The sequence below is a fragment of the Aspergillus pseudoviridinutans genome, assembly GCF_018340605.1.
Source record: "Aspergillus pseudoviridinutans IFM 55266 DNA, scaffold_5, whole genome shotgun sequence".
Taxonomy (NCBI): domain Eukaryota; kingdom Fungi; phylum Ascomycota; class Eurotiomycetes; order Eurotiales; family Aspergillaceae; genus Aspergillus; species Aspergillus pseudoviridinutans.
The window spans coordinates 168,976-187,553 of record NW_025091285.1 but is presented as its reverse complement, the minus strand read 5'-3'; the positions used below and the strand labels follow the sequence as shown (position 1 = coordinate 187,553).

The following is an 18,578-nucleotide window of genomic DNA, read 5'->3' as shown; positions in this document are numbered from 1 at the left end:
GGATCAGCCAATGATCTTTCAACACCCGGGAGACTAAGGTAGTTTCAATCTCACACATCTGGCTAAAATCCCGAGCTGTCCTTTCCGTCCACGTAATGAATTGGCAGTTATGGTACCTTGGCAATCATGGGAGAAGCGTGAAAATCAACAAGTAGATATATGTTGAGCGCCAGGAGCTGCCATGGTCAGCACAGGCCTCTTGTCACGCTATGATCCTGCAATAAGGCTGAGTTGAGTCGTCCGTTAATTCGCCCGGTGGTCTGGAAACTTCAGGGAGGATTTTTGCAATGGACAATGATTTAGAACTCCCTTCATGTGAGATTGCAATGCAGGTGGTTATCCCTCTGGCAGGGCAATTATGAACCTTGCGATGAAAACAAATCCCATGTAGCTGTTTCAATTGCGAATTTTGTGTGACTAGATGACAAGCACCCTGCATCGTATTGTCGCTATCAATAACATTTTCCCACATCATCAGCTATTCTTACATGAAGCGACGTATGCCATGGTAGGGGTCATCTGCCACGATAGAGTAATGGGAAGATGTCCTTCGAGGCTATTGCAGAGTTCAAAATGACGAGGCAAACTATTCTTGTAGGGAGGCCGTTGAACGAATAATCAGTCCCGTCAGATGAGTCAAGTTTAGTCCAAGTCTTGCCCAACGAGAGGAGGTTATTGAAGCAAAAAAAAAAATAATCCCAAAGCAGCAAGGCACACATGATCGCCTCGTGACTGGCTGACTAGTGTACAAAGATGACAGGCACGTGCCCCATACAAATCTATGAGCCCAGGAGACAAAGATATCAAGTACTCGGGCTACGACATCTCAAGATAGGCGCCGAGCACCCCTTCAGTATGACCAGAGTTCGGGCGCATACATCCACAAGAGTCAAACAGTTCCGACCAGAACAGGCGGTGAAGGGACCCTGTAGATGACAGCAAGAAATAGTGGGAAGGCCAAAGACAAACTCTGTTGATCGGTGGGTGTTGCTGGGTTTTTGTTCAAAGTGGAACTGTGGAAAGAGGCTTGGACGTACTTAGACAAAGCAGAAGAATAGCCTAGCAACTATCGTCAACTAAGGTAGCTGGCTTTTAAACTAGAGCCGTTGCGATACAACTGCTGAAAGTGACAGGATGGAGACGCTGGAGACGCTGGATAGTAACAGGGTACATTTCGAGGAGAATATATATCAACAGGCCCTAGAATGAGACTTTGGATAATATTCAGAGAGCGAGGAATGGAATCAATTGGTAGTCACAGACTCGCCAAACTCTCAGTATTACCATCACGAAGAAGAATGGATGGCGGGGCGTTGCCTCCCAGACGGATAGGATAGTCCACCCCACCTTAACCTGACTTTACCTACCTTAGCTTGTCGTTGCTGTCTCTCTCGCCCACCACTCTAAATATCACCTTGTGCTCTCTTCCCCTCTTCAACCCACAACCACCATCATCATCTCCAACTTTTTGCTGTGACTTCTTGTCGCCTGCTTCTCTCCTCTCTCCGTCAGTTTAATCCCTGCTGGTCCATCCCTCTTGGCTCGTCTTATCTAACGGATTCGAAAATATAGCTTCCCCTTACCCGCTCTATCCCGTTAATTTGTTTACAAGACCACCAACATGGGTCAGCACTCGGCAGTTTGGCAAGGTACGGCTATTGCGTTGGATACGTCGTTATAGACTTTAGCTGGATTTGCAATCCTCTATGGTTATTGCAGAAGATAAAACAAAGCTGACGTCTGAATTCTACCGAACAGGATATGTTGATTCCAGGTATCGTACAATCCCACCTCTACCCCGCCTTCGCTGCATCAGCAATCTTTCTTCGGAATCCGCATTTTTTCTGACCTGAGCCAAATTTACCAGTCTGATGGGCTCCGGCCAGTTTGACAAGGCCGCCATCCTGAGCTACGACTTCTCTGACGTCGAGGCCCAGTCCCCTACTTTCCAGGTATGAAGAACGATCCGATATTGGCATCACATTTGGCGGAGCTCCGACCCAGTCCCTGGCAATGTCCACGGAAACAAGCACCCCCCTGATCACGTCAATAACTTTCTTGCCTTGCATAGATCTCGAAGGAGGAAATCGCCGGTCTGAAGGCTGCTTTCGACAAGCCCGGCAGTGCTTTCGCAACCGGTTTCGTGGTCGGAGGAGACAAGTTCGTCGCCATCAAGGCTGATGACCGCAGTCTCTACGGCAAGAAGGTATTCAACTACATTTTCATATGCAGTTACCGACCTTTGAGGTTAGGGATTGGGAAATGGTGAACGCTAATGGTTGACCGCTATAGGGCAAGGAGGGTATCGTCGTCGTCAAGGCCGTCTCTTGCGTCATGGTCGCCCACCACGGCGAGGCCGTCCAGACCACCAACGCCGCAACCGTTGTCGAGAACCTCGTCGACTACATCAACAACCCCCGGTAGACGATACAGGAACGCGGAAAATGAAGTTGTCTTGATTGTTCGTCTATTTCTTTTTTTTTAATTCCGAAACGGCAGAAGAGCGGTGTACCACCTTTTCCTTACTCGGATGTGAAACTATGCTGGTGACCTTTCTTCTCAGCGTCATGTCTTAATTTGTCCATAGCACGTAGATATCTTCAATATGTACTGGTTCTAGTACACTCGCGATACTAGAGACGAGAATCCTTGAATCATATGTTGTATGTCCAAGCCCTTAGGCACAATCTACGATGCACACCAAGCGTTGAATTTGCCTGTTTCCATTCTATGTATTATATAGTGTACCGAAGAAAGACAAGAGTCAGTGGCAGGAGACTGCTACCGACGCACGAAGGATTAGTAATTACAAAGAATAAGAATTATATCACATCAGCTCATACAGACCCAATCCTTTTAGCCTCGCTCAAACGCTAATGAAGCGGAGCTGCGAAAGTGGTCGTGATCTTCATGCGTGTCATGGCCGTCTCGAATCATCCATGTCTGCATAGTCGTACACGTAACATCGTCGATACGCCTTTTCGTCCTCGGGCGAAGACTCTCGTCCGAGGACAGGCGATTTCCGGCGCGCGTTGTGGTTATTATACCGGGAGTTCTGCGTTCCGTCTCCCACCTGCCAGGGTCTCCAATGCCGTCTTGATATAAGGACCGACGACCGGGATGTTCCCTGCGAATTGACCGATTGTTACGAGGAAATCGCCGAAGAGGATGAAGAGACCGTATAATTCGATGAGGAAACCGGTCAGTGGCCAGCGAAACAGTATGAGGAGGATGCCTGCTGCGAAGGCGGCAGTGCCCTTGAGTTTTTGGCGGCGCGAGAAGAAGGCGAGTGTCCGTTGAAATCCAATGATTAACGTCAAGCCGATGAGGAAAAGGACCTGGTGCGACATCAGTTATAGTCTTTGCGAAGGTTGTCGCGTGATCAATAGCAGCGCAGGATTTGCGAGAATGGGGTACATACGTTTCCCATCGCGAGTCTGTGTTAGGTCCGAACATTAGCATGAATGCTCTCCAAAGGGTATATCAAAAGGATACATACAGCGAACGATCAAAGAACATCAGAACGCCTCCAAACAGGAACAGCCCTCCTATAGCGACACCACGTCAGTCCCTGGCTGAGCATATCGGCGGAACGAAGAAAAGGGGAGAGGATCCCCCGGTGTGGATTCGGTCTCGCCTACCTGCAGAACAAAAGATAACACCAATCTCTGTTATACATGTTAGCAAGCGCTTCTGACCGGATGATGCGCCGGCGGTCCTACTTTGGTTGTCCGAAAGCCACATGGTGGGCATCTTGAGGGTTTGCTAGGTGAATCGCGGAGAGTATCACTGTACACAAATCGAGGGGACTTTTTGCTCGCGTATAGGAATCTCAGGTCAGCCGAGTGTCGCAATGACGAGTACTCTGTATCCAGGGAGAAATCCGGAGTTATTGTACTCAAATCTCTCAGTTTTGCCTTTCGGTCAAGCAGAAATTCAAGAAATCTTTCTAGAACTCAGTAAATAAACGCATGCTCCCAACATTTTCGTTTCTGCCACGTTCGTTTTTGGTTCTGAGGGTGGTCTATGCCGGATGCGGTGGGCGGTCTGTTGCGCTTGGACGTAGTACCAAAAACCCGCACAACTGGGTGTTTTTCTCTCGTGTCCTCTTGCCTCCTCTGCCGATCGACTTGCAACAAGATTACGATGGCCTGTTGATGGCCCTATTTCCGCTTTCTACGATTCAAGATGCTGAAATCCTAGTCAGGCGGAAAGAGTCACATTGGACTGGCTACGCAAAAGCCATTAGGAGACTTATTATGGATCTGAACTCAGAATATTAAAGGATAAATCGGATAATGTCCAGAATGGATAAGCCATGATCAATCTGGGGTTCACAACCCCTTCGCTCATGAGTCCCCTTCTGTCGTTTCCTGGCCTCTGCCATATACGACCCAAGTATACGCCGCGACGACAGCATCCCTGGATGCTGTAACTGACGTTCCGTCCGTGGAGCGTCGGTAATAGTCGAGTGCTTCAGCACGAGGCGAAGATCGATTCTCTTAAAGATCACGAATAAGCCGGAGCGCTTTCTTGAACCTGTCTCGAGAGGGGCACGGCGGGTGGAAAGGGCTTGACTGTGTTGGTCGTACATGCACTTGTATCCTGCAAGTGATTATCTGGATAGAGCAACAAATTAATCTTTGAAATCCGAGTGTCTATAATGTAACCTACCTGCTTCTGGTGCGCACGAACGTAGAACTTTCGTAACATGAGATGGATGATCGTCTATTTCAGCACGACATGAGCTCCTCTCAGTTCGAGATAGCTCTCTGGAACACCTTGGCTCAATGTCCGAATGACTCCGAAGATCTCTTTATCATGGTATCTGAGCCGAGTCTTGGGGTCTGTGTATGGTGCCGGAAGCCCCGTGATATCGCAGTAGCGCGTGTGCTGCGACGGATGCAGTGATGGAGCCGATTCAATGTTGGTATATGTCACCGCAGGCCCCGATGGAAACATGGCCCTTGCGTTCTTCTCCAAGACGAGCGTCGACAGGTTCTGCGCCGCCTGGGCGATGTTCGTGCGAGCGGAGCTTTCAACGGGCGTTTGGCTGCCGTCGGTGCTGGGTTGTAAAGGAGTGGATGCGCCAGAGTTCGCTTGTGTCGCCATAACAGATGCCTCCTTTCTGGAGTTCTCAGAGATAAGTTGTTTGACGTTCTTGTTGCGACGCTGCGACGGCCTCCAGTGCGGGTTGCGGAAGGGGCGTGGAACCTGGGCGATGTCCAGGCGGTTGAGGAGTTGTTGATGTTCCTGACTTTCGGCAGGAGTAGGAGGAGCACCCATGATTGATGATTTTTTGTGAAAGGACGATGCGGATGGAGTGGATGATGCGCTGTTCTTGACGTTGTAGAGAATCGTAACCTTGATGTCGCGGTAGACGCTCAAAGTGTCTGGAACATGGCCATCCGCTGGTACGGTAAGCGGATGACAAACGGCGGACACTCTCAAAGTCAATTGGCACAGTGTTGGATAACTGAATAGCTGTTAAGCACGTTCAGATTTCTGAAATTTGGAATTTTATTTTCACATCATATTCTAAATAGTTCCTGTCGTCCATCGGGCGAAGTCACAGCGGGGGAACAAAGACAACTGTAGATCACGTGATGAATTGTAGTTGATACCTAACAGTCGCGCAATAAACAAACATTGCCTCTACGGAGTACATCACGCCCGTTTCGATAACAAGTCAAAAATGGTAGGCTGGAAATGGAGTCTTTCTTTGCTTGGTAAACTGATAAAAAACCTTAGGAGAGTCCACACGAGCATCAACAAGCGCTACTGCTTTCTCGAATTATCAACAACATTGTATGTTACTATCCCTGTTGAAGGCCTGCATGACTGATTGCTGGTAGGAGAAACTCAACGAGTCAATCATGGTCATGAACAAGAGCCTCCAGGTACGCTTCTTCCGCTCATGTTTAATGGCATAATGCTCACGGTGGTCTATCAGGAGGTCAACATCCAGAACATGAACGTGGAGCTTGTGGCTCAGATGTTTAAGAACTACCAGTCTAACGTTCTCTTCCACTTGGAAGGTATGAGTTGACCTACCCCACGGAAGGCTACAGTCTTGCTGATCTGATGTAGCTACGGAGAATCTGAAGGAGCCGTCATAAGGACGATGAGATTGTCMTCCTTGTTTGTTTGAATTTAGCTTGTAATGAATGATAACGACCTCATATTTCAATCAAGTTTTTTTTCTCGTTCTTCTTCCCCTTTTCTGTAGCTCTGAGCAAGAATAGAGCTAAAGGCTATGAAGGTAGAGAGAGCAAGAGTAAGCAGTCAATAAAGACCTATTATGCAATCTACAGGAAATGCATGTCCAACGAGACAACATGGATGTTAATAATTGCCTGTGAGTGGAGCATTCTCATCAACTGCCAGTCAGGCTTGGCAATATACAAACGCCGCCAGAGTCGCTTCCCTCTCCGCCGAGCAAACCTGGGGATCCGAAGCTCAGATTCCTCCTTCCGATCGCCCATCACAGTCAACGCTCGCTCCATCATCCACCGATTCAGAGCAGCAGCATCGTGCACATATTGCGAATCGCCAAACCGCTTCTATCTGTTACCTTCTGCTTGCAACTGATTTGACGATGCGGTGAATAGCCCATCGACCTGAGTTGCTGCTCCGATTTGTCCTCTACAGCAAGTCGTCATGACGATTACCTCAGTGCAGACCCTTTTGCCCGGTCGCGTTGCGGTCACTCCGACCGAGAAGAACGCGGCGAAGCCTCCTCCAAAAATATACAATGTCCAGGATAATCCGTTCAAAGGGTATCAACCGCCGCAACCCGATGGGTATGAACGGAGCAGGTCGAAACCCTCTACAAGCGCTATCGTGATTGACAATGGTCTGTTCTATTTCACTTATTTGTTTTCGATGACTGCCATAACATACTGACGCTAGTTTGCTATTACAGGAGCAAGTCTTCTCAAGGCCGGCTGGTCTTTCGACAAGTCGCCGCGGTTGATCCTCCCCCCTGTGATGAGTCGGTACCGCGATCGAAAGCTCAACAAAGCTTGTCAATTTATCGGTTACGACGCTTATGTGGATGCCACGACTCGAGGTCAGCTGCGGTATGCTTTTGACCCTGGCACAAGCGTGGTTGGAAACTGGGATGTGATGGAGGGATTACTGGACTACGTGTTCATCAAGCTGGGAGTCGATGGTGCCAACGGAGGCGTTGATCGGCCTATCGTAATGACTGAGCCGATCGCGAATCTGAACTACCCCAGAAGAAGTGAGTAAATGCTTGTTTTGCAAGGACTATGATCTGACCCGCGTAGTGATGAACGAGATCCTCTTCGAGTGCTATTCGGCACCATCTGTCGCTTACGGAATCGACTCATTATTTTCGTACCGGTACAATAAAGGCACCGATGGTCTGATTATCTCCTCGTCCCACACATCGACGCATGTTATCCCTGTCCTGAACTCGAAAGCCGTGCTCTCGAATTGCTCGCGGTTGAACTGGGGTGGCATGCATGCGTCAGAGTACCTGCTTAAGCTTATGAAGCTAAAGTACCCCACATTTCCAGCCCGAATGACCGAAAGCCAGATGGAAGATTTGGTTCACAAGCATTGCTACGTATCTACAGACTATGACCGCGAGCTGAGCAGTTATCTCGAGTGGACAGGGCTTGAAGACAGGGATCATGTCATTCAATACCCTTTTACAGAGCATGTAGTACCAGAGAAAACTGAGGAGGAACTGGCGCGGATTGCGGAGCGGAAGAAAGAGAGTGGACGTCGCCTGCAGGAGCAAGCCGCAAAAATGCGGCTGGAAAAGTTGATGAAGAAAGAGCAGGAGCTCGAGTACTGGAAGGACTTACAGCGTGGGCTTGCGTCTGAAACCAAGAAGGAAGCCAGGCGCATCTTGGACTCCGAGGATCTGAAAGATGAGGCTCATCTAGACCGGCTGATTCGTGACCTCGAACGATCCATCAAACGCTCTAGAAACCGAGATCTAGGAGTCGAAGAGACTGAAGAGCCTCCTGAAGATATGTCTTTCCCACTTCTGGATGTTCCGGACGAAGAGCTGGACGAGGCAGGCTTGAAGGAGAAGCGCCACCAGCGACTCATGAAGTCGAACATCGAGGCTCGGCAACGTGCCAAAGCCGAGAAGGAACGGGAGAAGGCACGAAGAGAGGAAGAGGAGCGACTGGATCGGGAGAAGCGTGAGAACGACTTTGAGAACTGGGTTGCCGAACGGAGAACTGCTCGCCAGGTGAGTTGATTCTTGTGTGACTTCGGCAACGTAACTAACTATTCGTAGAATATCCTGCAAAAGATCAAGGAGCGCGATAGGATGAAGGCGGACCTGGGTAATCGGAAGTCGCTCGCCAGCCAGATGCGTATGAAAACCCTAGCAAACCTCGCTGCGGATGGGCCGAAGAAGCGAAGGAGAGGTGGTGACGACGACGATTTCGGCGCCAACGATGAGGACTGGGGTGTTTATCGCACAGTGGCGACCGGAGAACAGAGTGACGAGGAGGAAGAGGAAGACCTCGGCGAAATGCTCAACAACGTTGAGAACGAGCTTCTGGAGTACGATCCCGAGTTTACAGAGAACCACACTCTCGCTGCGCAGTCCGACTGGACCAAGAGTCTGGTACATGTTTTCCTGCGTGGACCCTGGCCATTTGACCCTGAAAGTCAGCGTGAGGCTAATCAGATCCATCTCAATGTTGAGCGGATCCGGGTGCCCGAGGTCGTTTTCAAGCCATCGATTGCCGGAATCGACCAGGCTGGCCTCTTGGAGATTGCGGCCGGTATCGTTAACCAGCGTTTCTCTAACCCAGAGGATCAGGCCAAACTGCTGCGTGACGTGTTCCTCACCGGCGGCAACACTCTCTTCAAAGGATTCGATGAGCGAATTCGCAACGAGTTTGGGGGATACCTACCTGTAGATGCGCAACTGAATGTGCGCCGGGCGGCGGACCCGGTGCTCGACGCATGGAAGGGTGCAGCACAGTGGGCATCTGGATCGGGATTGAAGAATTACTCCCTGTCACGGGAGGAATATCTGGAAAAAGGAAGCGAGTACATTAAGGTACGTCAGGTGATGTATCTACTGAGACGTTTGGAGTGGAATGACTAACAATACAATAGGAGCACGACCTGGGGAATGTCACCTCGTGGTAATATGGTTTGACTCCACGTGGATTCAACTCAGGCATTCACAACAAGGATGAGGACGGAGAGATCTACCTCTTACTATGTTTGTATTTATAGCGTGAGGGCAGGACTTGGGGAGTCTGGCGTCAGGGCAAGGGCATCACATTTGTGTGAAGGGTTTGCCCAAGTGCAGGTTGATTCAAAAGTCATTCTACGAATCGCTTGTAATGTAATAGTGTTATGGTACTTGGATAGTAGAAAACGACCAATCGCATAGATTATGCTTGATGGATTTTTCACTCTGTAACTGGCGGATCAAATGACCGTTGTACTGCCCAGACATTCTACTGCAGATGTACAAGTACCTGCACAGCTAGGCAGACCGACTCCTCCAAACAAAGACAGGGGTTGAGTACAGAGTTTCAGACCTTCGGCAAGGGATTGAGCGAGTGTTCTTCTATGGTAGATAGACAGCAAAGAGAGTTCAATCATTTTACTCATGCTATATCCCTGTCCGCAGTCGGACTTTTCTCGGATGGAAAAACGAAGTGATAGGGAGAGTCCAAATCATACGACGGTCGGCTTTCCCCTACGATTAACCGCTCAATGAACTTCAAACATCATAGCAGCGCGCTAGCAAGGGCCATCGCTCTCGATGCAGATCTCAGCCCTGTAGACCGAAAGTAGGTTCTGCCTCTATTGACAAGGCTGAAAGTCAATCCCGTAGTGAAGCCGATGAAGCAAATCCTATGCGTAGGTGCCGACTGTTCCGCAATAGGACAAAGAAACCTGCGCTGGTCTGGGATTTGTCGGATGGGCGACGATGCTCATTCACATGATGGTTGCAGGTGGTGTCTGTAGGGTGATCTACTGGTTGGTTCTGTATGTCGATCATGTCCTACTTCCTTAAACCTTCCCACTGTTGGCGCTACTGCTGGAGTCAAAGCCAATCCCAACGTCGATTCAATAATGGGAAAAGACCAGTCTAGAGGATTACAGAAGATTGAGAAAAGCTTTTCTTTTGATCATCTGATTCTGTTACTCGGTCTGTCGCTCCATCAATGGGATCTTTGTTGGAAGCCGTGTCTCCCGGCTTGGGAAATTCCAACCGTTTTGAACAAAGCTGGCCTGATATCAATGTGTATTATCGGATCCCTTATCCCTGGTGATCCTGATCTTGTTTAGAGCTCCGTCCAGTCAGTTGTACCTCTGATGGTAACTGGTTAGAGATGTTCTTACTCTCCAAAAGTGGCCGACAAACTTGCGTGTTCCCCTCTTGGTCAATGCATGCAGATCGGATCGCCTGATACTTTCATCCACATTCCAGCCGTTTTTGATGATGACAACAAGGTTTCTGAATTGACTTCTGGCTAGTGACTACTAGCGCGATAATTGATCAGCTTTCTCAAGTCTTCACGAAAAGCCGACTATAGACGATCTCCTCGATTCCGCGGGTTGCCGACTGGACATCTTTCGCCATGACTCAACGCAACAACAGAGCAACAGTCTAGGCTGGCTGCCCTGATTCCATCCTGTCCTTGTTTGTGTACGTCCTCGGACTTATTCCGGATACCTACACCTTGCCGTGCAGATCAGACCGGTTTCTGATGATCAATTTGCAGCCCGATGGGAACCCCTTGATTGAGGATTAGGCTTCTCCCCCGCTTGTGAGACAACAGTATGCTGCATACCGCATTGACGGGGTAGAATCCACTGGAACTGCCTTTGGGCCTTCTTCCAGCATGTACCCATTACGGTATGCAAGGTGGGCTGGGTGAGCTCGGTTGCTCATACCACCCATCTCGAGCCAATCACCGTCGGTGCTCGCTCACGGTGCAGATGAGCTATCAAGTTCTGGATTCCTTGCATCGGAAGAAAAAAGACTATGACGCATCTGGGGATAGCAAGCATGTCTGTATGCTTTGTGGACTATGCCCCTTTGGCAGAAGTGCAGTGCCCGTGACGCAGGACGCATGAAGCGAGCCTGGATTCCGGTTGATTCGGCTCGCTCTGATACCCCTCGTTGATGTATAAAGTCTGCGACCAGCCCGTCCCTAACTTGCCGTCTCTTGATATATCATCCATCGACGCGCTGGTTGGCTCTGCGGCACACCACTACCCTTCGGTGCAGCACAAACTCCTGTCCCTGCCTTTACATCTCCATCCACTATCACACAATAGCAGCCATGTTCTCGAGTGCGGTTACTCGTCCGCTGCAGCTCATCACTCGCGTGATGCAGTGGTCCAGCGCTGTCATCGTGATGGGCATCACCTCCTACTTCATCCACCTTGGTCCTCGCGGCCAGCATCTTATCTACCAGGAAGTCATCGTATGTCCCCTCTTACGCATCCCATCATGTCTGTATACTGACGAGATAGTCCACACTGTCGGTCGCCTTCTTCCTACCGGCCTTCATCTCCCCGTTCATGCCCACGGCCCTGAGCAAATTCGTCCTTGCTATCGATATCATCTTCTCATACCTGTATACTTCTCCCCTTCTCTCTCACAACCCGACACAAGCTAACAGGACCAAAGCTGGCTCACGGCCTTCATCTTCGCGGCGCAAGACTACAACGAGGAGGACTGCTACTTCAGCTCTCCCCCATTCGTCGACTGCAGCAAGAAAAAGGCCAACGAGTCTTTTATCTTCTTGGCCTTGTATGTTCCTACCCGCCTTTCTTGCCGTTTGGATTTTGAGAGAGTGGTAGCTAACGGCTGCAAACAGCTTCTTCACCTTCGTCGGGATGTTCCTCGAGATCGCGGCCCTTTCGGCATACCGTCGTGAGAACGTGCCCGTCCGCGAGAAGACTGGTCCCGGCGCTGCGGCTGCCACTACTACTACTGCGGTCTAGGTGCCTTCTTGCGGGTGCTACCTGCTTTCTGCGGCTGGTATGATCCGTTAGGGGACGCCTGGCAATGAAAAGATGAAGCTACGAGACGATGACACACGAGCCGGGATGATGGTGATTCTTGTCTGGGATGAACGATGAGCGGAGTCGTATGAGGAGGCGATGCGTGGATTTCTCTGATGACGTTAATGTTTAGTACTAATACCCATACCATACCCCTAATGATGTGATGTAGTCGTCGGTTGAATGATGTTGTGGAGATACCCACGCTTGCCTACTCTTTGAGTCTCAGATACAATTATTCATTTCGATGATGCATGCATTCATTCATTTGAGTCCCTATATTGCGGGATTTCGGTTCTGTCTCAGAGCCTGTGCACAGTACTTGCTCTACAATGCCTCGAAAAGACCTCAATCGGGAGGACTAGAGTAAGCAGAATGTACCAGCTCGATTAGGAAGCCCAGACAGCGGACAAGGTTGCTACGGAAAGCGAGGAATTACGGAGCGAGAAAGGGGGAACAGGAGATACGATGCCGCGAAGACGGACATCCTGCGAACGAAAGAGCAGGCGGGGTACATCAGAAATATTAAGGTCGTCGAGCTGAAGAACAGACTGAGAAGCTGAAAAAAGGTGAAACGGAATGATCAAGAATCGAGAACAACAAGTGGGAAGCTAAGGAGGACGAAAAGGAGATGGGGGCACAAGAAGACGAGATCAAGGCAAGAAGTAACAAGGGGAGTCCCCGATTACATGGTGTCACTAAGTAGGTAGTCCGCGTTTGTCGACAGCAGTGGACGGGTCGAAAGACTTCCATGCATCCCTTGAATTGCAATGCTCAATGCTTTGTACTTCAATTCTATAGTACACTCCGAGGGTTTATGTACATCAAGTCAGCCAAGATACCGCATGAACAGCCGCAACTGGTCACGTTCATGCATGCAATATAGGAGTCAGTGTCTGGTATAATGCAACAAATGAACGCTCAAAAACAAAGGACAACATCTAATCATATACTGGCTCGGCGGGGAGCCATGGTACGTTGCAGCTTCTTCTTCTCCTCAGTCTCCTCCGGCAACGGGAGGGACCCCTCGGTCTTCAGCTTCTCCAGGAACTGCTTGCCAAAGGCGTATCCGACCTGGTAGATCTCATCGAACTTGCCAAACTCCAGCGTGCCGTATCCATCTATAGGGGGACGCATGTACAGACAACCCGGGATGTTCTTGGCGCGCTCCAGGTTGTCAATAGACGAGACATAGGCCAGACGTGCCTGGATCTCGGATAGTGTTGGCGGATTGGGGCACGAGGAGAACGGGTTCCAGCGATTGAAGACGGACCAGAATCCGGAGAGAGAGTCTCCGTAGACTTGAGGTGTATTGTCGTCGATAGAGCCCACGTCAACGGCGAAGATCACATCCGCACCGAGACCCTTCATATGGTCGACGGTCAGATTGTCAATGTAGCCGCCGTCGAGGAGCATGCTTCCCTCATCGCAAATGGGCGGGATCAGACCCGCAAGCGACATGGATGCACGCACGTAGCGCCAGACATATCCAGAGGAATGGTACTCAGGGCGCGATTTGCTGATGTTGGTCGTGTTGCAGTAGAACTCAAGCCAGAAATCCTCGATCTGGCTATCACCAAAGGTCTTGAAGATTCCGCGGTTGAACTCGTGGCCGGTCGTGTAGGAGACCGTCGGGTACGTCAGATCCAGCGCGAACCGCCACATGCTTCCCATGCGGCCAGCAAACTTCTTCGCACGGCCATACATGGGAACCACGTCGGCATCTCGAGCATACAACGCACCAATGAACGAACCGATCGATGTGCCGCCGATGATGTCAACAGGGATACCGGCCTCTTCGAGCGCTTTGATCACACCAACGTGCGCAATACCTCTTGCTCCTCCTCCACCAAGCACCAAACCAACAGCTCTACCACACAGCCGACGCGCAAGCCGATGGAAATCGCCTTTGAACGGGGATTGAGCGGAATAAAGAGGTGTCTGGCGAATCCTCCGCGATGTGTACTTTTGGATTTCCGCCTGCAGCACCTGGACCCGCTGCTTGAGCACTGTTCCGAAGCGCTTGGTTTCCGGATGTGAGGGCTCGGCTGTCAGACGGAAGGCCATTTGAATGTGATGGTGGCCGCCATTGATCCATACTCGGTTCTTCAACCACCGCCGAGTCAGTCCAGGCGGACAATACCGCTCCGAGTGCAACAATACCAGCTCCTTCCGAGCCGTAGTCTTCATGCCAAGCAGGAACCTCTCGTACTCTCCAATACTGGGGGACGATTCGGCCAGACCAACCAGAAGAATGCAATCGGCCTGCGTGATGCATGTTTGCGTCCACGGAGAGTTCACGTTAGTGTCAGCGATGTAAAGAACCATGCCATACTTCTCTTCTAGATCGGCAAGGTACTGGGACAACTTGAGCTTGCCCATCTTGCTGAACGCATGGCGCCCTAGATGATTCAAAATGGCCGCCTGGTTGAGCGATGTAACACCGTTCGTCACTCCAACCTGATGAAGAGCGTGCAATAGTCGATTGCCGAATTCGACCACTGGAACGCCCGCCGTCACGGGCAGAATGCCCACGGTGCGGAGATTGACGGTCGAGGTTGCCGTTTGCACACCACCAGCGTTGATTCGTTCGACCCCTTTCTCGGTCACCGGCCGTTCGACCAAATCCCGCATCCGTTGCGCAATCAGTTTAGAGACCTGAATGGTAATTCCCGGGTGTTCCTGTGCGAGGCTGTTGAAAAGAGATCTTGGGAACTTGGCCAGTTCGGTATCACGGATCGCATGGAGAGTAGCCGGGCGAGTGGACTCGGTCATCACCTCGAGCTCACCCACGCTTTCTCCTTGGCCGTATTCGCCAATGACGGCTAGTTTGTTGCCTGGAGTTTCAAGAACTGACCGCAATCGTCCATTCAAGACAAGATAAATTGCGTCGCTCTCGTCGCCTTGGTGGTAGATAACTTGACCGGCGTTCACCTGTACCCATTCGAGAGCGAAATCGATGTGGAGGAGCAGACGTGGAAGGAGGCTTGTCAGCCTCTTTGCAAGCGTCAGCAAAGCGATCGGATACCGCTCCGCGATGCGCTCCAAGGAAGCCCGTGGGAGGAAGCCAACGTAGACGTCCGTCTTGGCAACGACGTCCGTGGAAGATCTATAGGACGCTACTGCCCCAACGTAGCCTTGAATACCGCCGGGTTTGATCAGGTACAGGGATTTCCGAGATTGCTTTCTTCGGCGAGGATCATTGGCAGCTGTGCCGCCCGCGCCAATCGAGTTGGCGGTTGTCGTCCGCTTCAGGGTGGGAAAAGGCTCCTTCGAAGCTGCTGGTTTGGACACCCCCACGAGGTCTTCCCCTTTTTCGACAATCGGCACACCTACGTCCAAGAATCCATCAATCACATAGTACAAACCTGGGTGGCGCTCTCCCTGTTCCACCAGGACGGAACCCTTAGGGAAATAGACGATCTCGATGTCGTTACGGAGCTCTTCCCGCAAGTTGATCACTGGTGATGTGCCCCCTGCACTCGTTACAGACATGGACATCAAAGACTCTGTCTCTCCATCTGCCGAGCCTTCGTATGGGTCAATAAAGCCAAAGGCGTTGTTGGTAAAAATCGCCTTCTGACGTCGAGAATCATAGGAAAGAAGCTTGGGAGATGCCTCGCCAGAATGGCTGCTTTTGCGCAAAGCGTCACGAGTACTACTCGAGAGACCGATCGCCTTCATGATGCAATCCAGGATGCACTCGCGGAACAGCGCATCCTCGTCCACTGCGTCTTGTCGGCGGAAACTATGACGCGCTTGCATGGCTGGAAGCCGGAAATGGGTGTTTTCCTTTTCGGCCAAAGGAGACTGTAGCTTTGGAGGAGGCTGCTCATATCTGGGGCCGAATCTAGACGATTGAATGGTCGACAACAGGTCGCCTGGACTAACTCCATATGTGTCATGATCGTTGGGTGCACTCTCCGAGGTAACCACTGTGGCCGCGCGTCTAGGTGTCATCATTTTGGCATGCAGCGCAGCCTCCTTTCTCAAGAAGCTGCTCGATCGGCGTCGTCTACTAGCAGATGGATTATGTAGGGCAATTCCCTTTGTGACTTCCTCAGAGCCTAGGCGATCCCGCTCCTTGATGAACTTGTCTTTGAGACGATCCAGAGCTGCGCCGCGCATGTTGTTTGGCAGATCATATGTGGTGAACTTGGTCATTTGCTTTTCAATACCAAGCACCTCGTTGCTGAGACCGAGATAGGAGTGCGCCGTTGCAAACGTAACTCTCTGTAGGCGGGTGAGGATGACCTGGACGATGTGGGCGGTTGCCCTTGGATAGACCCTGGTCAGTCGCCGGAAAGCGCTGGCTGGGATGATTGCGATTGTGGTATCCACCATAGCACGGGCAACAATGTCAGGATGGACCGACTTCCGGCGCATTCTGCTAGGGTGCTTCCGAGCTTCATGGTGCTGCTGATGGTGTTGGTCACGACCGGAGGGAGGAGTGCGGCTCTCTCCCAGATGCAGCGGGGGCACGGATGGCAGATCTCCGTTGCTGATCATATTGGAGGTATCGTCGCTGTGGTCTTGAAAGCCCAAGGAAGGGCTGTCCATCACAGCCCGAGGACTCGTTGGGATTGAGTTGGGTACACGAGCAGCGCGCAGGGCGATGCTGGAGGAACTGGAATTCGAGCTCTCGGTATCCCGTAGTTGAATGTCCTCGGTGAACAGTGAGAGAATTGAGAATAAGGACGACATCGACGCGCCGTTCTTGACCTCGGTCAGCAATTGATATCCCTGCTTCCCGTCGATGTGGTGTTCCTCGTCCGAGGATTCGGCTCCGAGATGGTGCAGCTCCTCATCTGTGTCGCACTTCCCGTCTCGCATTGACTTTACAAAAATCTGAACCAACCCGTCGACTACCAGACAGAATCCCTTTTCTTCCTCCAACATAAGCGTTTCGCCCGCGATCAGCTTCCTGGTTTGCATTGTCCGGGTCAATTCGTGGAAGACAGGACGTTCCAAGTACCCAAAAACTTTGATGGCGCTAAGGAACTCATCCAGGTAATTGGCCAGCCCGGGCTTCGAATCTCCCTCTTGTACATCAGGGAAAAGGTCGACCTGCGGTTCCTTACGCTGGGGCTCGGGAGGTAATCGGCTGTACATGTTCAGAAAGCGGTACCGGATAAACCAGCTGATGGTCGAAACCATCGCCAGCACGATTAACAAGCTGTTTGTCCATTGAGGCAGTGGTCAGCATATTCCCCTCACGAATGGGGCGGCAGCTTTGGGGGCAATCTTACAGCGTCGTGAAGTTCATTGTGAACGTCAGGCTCATGGAAAAGAGAGTGAACAGCCATGTGGGCAATGTGATGGTAGAAAAAGTGATGACCCAGTATAGAACGCTTGGAATGACCTGGAAAAAGAAGGAAAAAAACCATCCGATCCACCCCGCCATAGTTGTAGGCATTGGGGGTAAAGGCGGGGGAGGAAGATGGGAGATGCTAAAGCTGGCGGTTACGGCGGAAACAGACGTCGCGAGGGACAGTGCGACGGCAGTTGATGAGGAGGAAGAGGGAGACAGACAAGGAGAAGGAGAAAACGAATCCAGGCCAGTAGAGTCGATCAATGTCACTCCGTCGGCCATGGCTGATTTCTTCCTGTCTCTTTTTGTCAGGTTCACCTGCTTTTTTTCGGTTTGGGGCCAGAGTTGGAGAGAATCCACTAGTAACGTCTAGCCAAGATTCCGAGCCCAGCAATCAAGGCCGACGTCATTCGCACATGCGAAAAAGACCGCTGGAGAGTAGTATGGCTGTATTGAGGGGAAAGTCCAACAACCCATCCTCAACCAGGCATGTTAAAACGTGCAAGGACACCCTCTTTTGGCTGGTTCATGTGTGAGGAGAGCTGAGGGGTGACGGAGGAGAGTTAAAAAGAAGCACGAGTCACGGTTGCAGGGATCAAATCGTCCAAGCACACACCGTTGCGCTTGTGATCGCCATGGAGATGAAGCTCATCCACCAATGATCCTGCAATGGTTGAGAGAGGAGAATGTCAGTTCTGCAGAAAGATAGATTGCCTTCATCTTTATTTATTGTCAGCTCAAGAGATGTGGTTTTATGACCATTTGACGTTTTATCTACCACGCGTGCTGCTTGGTCTGTTTCGGTGAGTTTCTACATATATTTGACCGCTCCTCGCCGAAACTCCAGCAGCAGCGGTTTGGCAGCAATCGGATAACAACAAACAATCTTTGATCCTACATGGACTGGCATCTGAAGTAGCAAATTGAAACTGAAGTATGCTCATCGGCGTTGGACTAGACACTTTATGAAAGCCGAGCCGCACTGTGGTGCCTGAGTCCTCCTGCATGAACTGACGATTACTTGGAATATAAAGAACATTTTGAACATCAACAACATCCGCTTCTTTATCTTTAAATCCCATATATCTAATCTACGATCATAAGGGAGTTTCTTAAATTCCCTATTCCGTAACTGTAGCTCCCCTAAGCCCTTTTTGTATACTCTTTGCTGTAGTCGGACATAAGTTCGCTGCTCCTTTTTCTGCCCTTCTTGGCTCAGTCCCGAGATCTG

At 50.7% G+C, this 18,578-nt stretch overlaps 7 protein-coding genes across 7 annotated transcripts; 4 read left to right on the top strand and 3 right to left on the bottom strand.

Annotated features, from left to right (window-relative positions):
• Window positions 1-1,621: 1,621 nt before the first annotated feature.
• Window positions 1,622-2,424, top strand: pfy1 (profilin; the record flags this gene model as incomplete). Its single annotated transcript, XM_043303052.1, has 4 exons — window positions 1,622-1,649; window positions 1,855-1,952; window positions 2,072-2,206; window positions 2,293-2,424. 4 exons carry the CDS (start codon window positions 1,622-1,624, stop codon window positions 2,422-2,424), a joined length of 393 nt encoding a protein of 130 aa, XP_043158987.1.
• Window positions 2,425-3,041: 617 nt separating this feature from the next.
• On the bottom strand, window positions 3,042-3,753 carry Asppvi_007158 (Got1 family protein; the record flags this gene model as incomplete). Its single annotated transcript, XM_043303051.1, has 5 exons — window positions 3,042-3,338; window positions 3,422-3,437; window positions 3,500-3,548; window positions 3,642-3,668; window positions 3,723-3,753. 5 exons carry the CDS (start codon window positions 3,751-3,753, stop codon window positions 3,042-3,044), a joined length of 420 nt encoding a protein of 139 aa, XP_043158986.1.
• Window positions 3,754-4,728: 975 nt separating this feature from the next.
• Window positions 4,729-5,286, bottom strand: Asppvi_007157 (uncharacterized protein; the record flags this gene model as incomplete). Its single annotated transcript, XM_043303050.1, has 1 exon — window positions 4,729-5,286. One exon carries the CDS (start codon window positions 5,284-5,286, stop codon window positions 4,729-4,731), a length of 558 nt encoding a protein of 185 aa, XP_043158985.1.
• Window positions 5,287-5,695: 409 nt separating this feature from the next.
• Asppvi_007156 (DASH complex subunit DAD4) lies at window positions 5,696-6,119 on the top strand (the record flags this gene model as incomplete). The annotated part of the gene is made up of 5 exons (XM_043303049.1): window positions 5,696-5,698; window positions 5,752-5,808; window positions 5,856-5,900; window positions 5,954-6,038; window positions 6,091-6,119. The coding sequence occupies 5 exons, from the start codon at window positions 5,696-5,698 to the stop codon at window positions 6,117-6,119; spliced, it is 219 nt and encodes a 72-aa protein (XP_043158984.1).
• Window positions 6,120-6,660: 541 nt separating this feature from the next.
• Asppvi_007155 (actin-related protein ARP5) lies at window positions 6,661-9,150 on the top strand (the record flags this gene model as incomplete). Its single annotated transcript, XM_043303048.1, has 5 exons — window positions 6,661-6,856; window positions 6,926-7,246; window positions 7,293-8,233; window positions 8,282-9,058; window positions 9,118-9,150. The coding sequence occupies 5 exons, from the start codon at window positions 6,661-6,663 to the stop codon at window positions 9,148-9,150; spliced, it is 2,268 nt and encodes a 755-aa protein (XP_043158983.1).
• A 2,159-nt stretch (window positions 9,151-11,309) lies between these two features.
• Asppvi_007154 (uncharacterized protein) lies at window positions 11,310-11,976 on the top strand (the record flags this gene model as incomplete). The annotated part of the gene is made up of 4 exons (XM_043303047.1): window positions 11,310-11,453; window positions 11,503-11,606; window positions 11,660-11,782; window positions 11,850-11,976. 4 exons carry the CDS (start codon window positions 11,310-11,312, stop codon window positions 11,974-11,976), a joined length of 498 nt encoding a protein of 165 aa, XP_043158982.1.
• Window positions 11,977-12,981: 1,005 nt separating this feature from the next.
• nte1 (lysophospholipase) lies at window positions 12,982-17,629 on the bottom strand (the record flags this gene model as incomplete). The annotated part of the gene is made up of 2 exons (XM_043303046.1): window positions 12,982-17,212; window positions 17,286-17,629. 2 exons carry the CDS (start codon window positions 17,627-17,629, stop codon window positions 12,982-12,984), a joined length of 4,575 nt encoding a protein of 1,524 aa, XP_043158981.1.
• Between the last annotated feature and the right edge of the window lie 949 nt (window positions 17,630-18,578).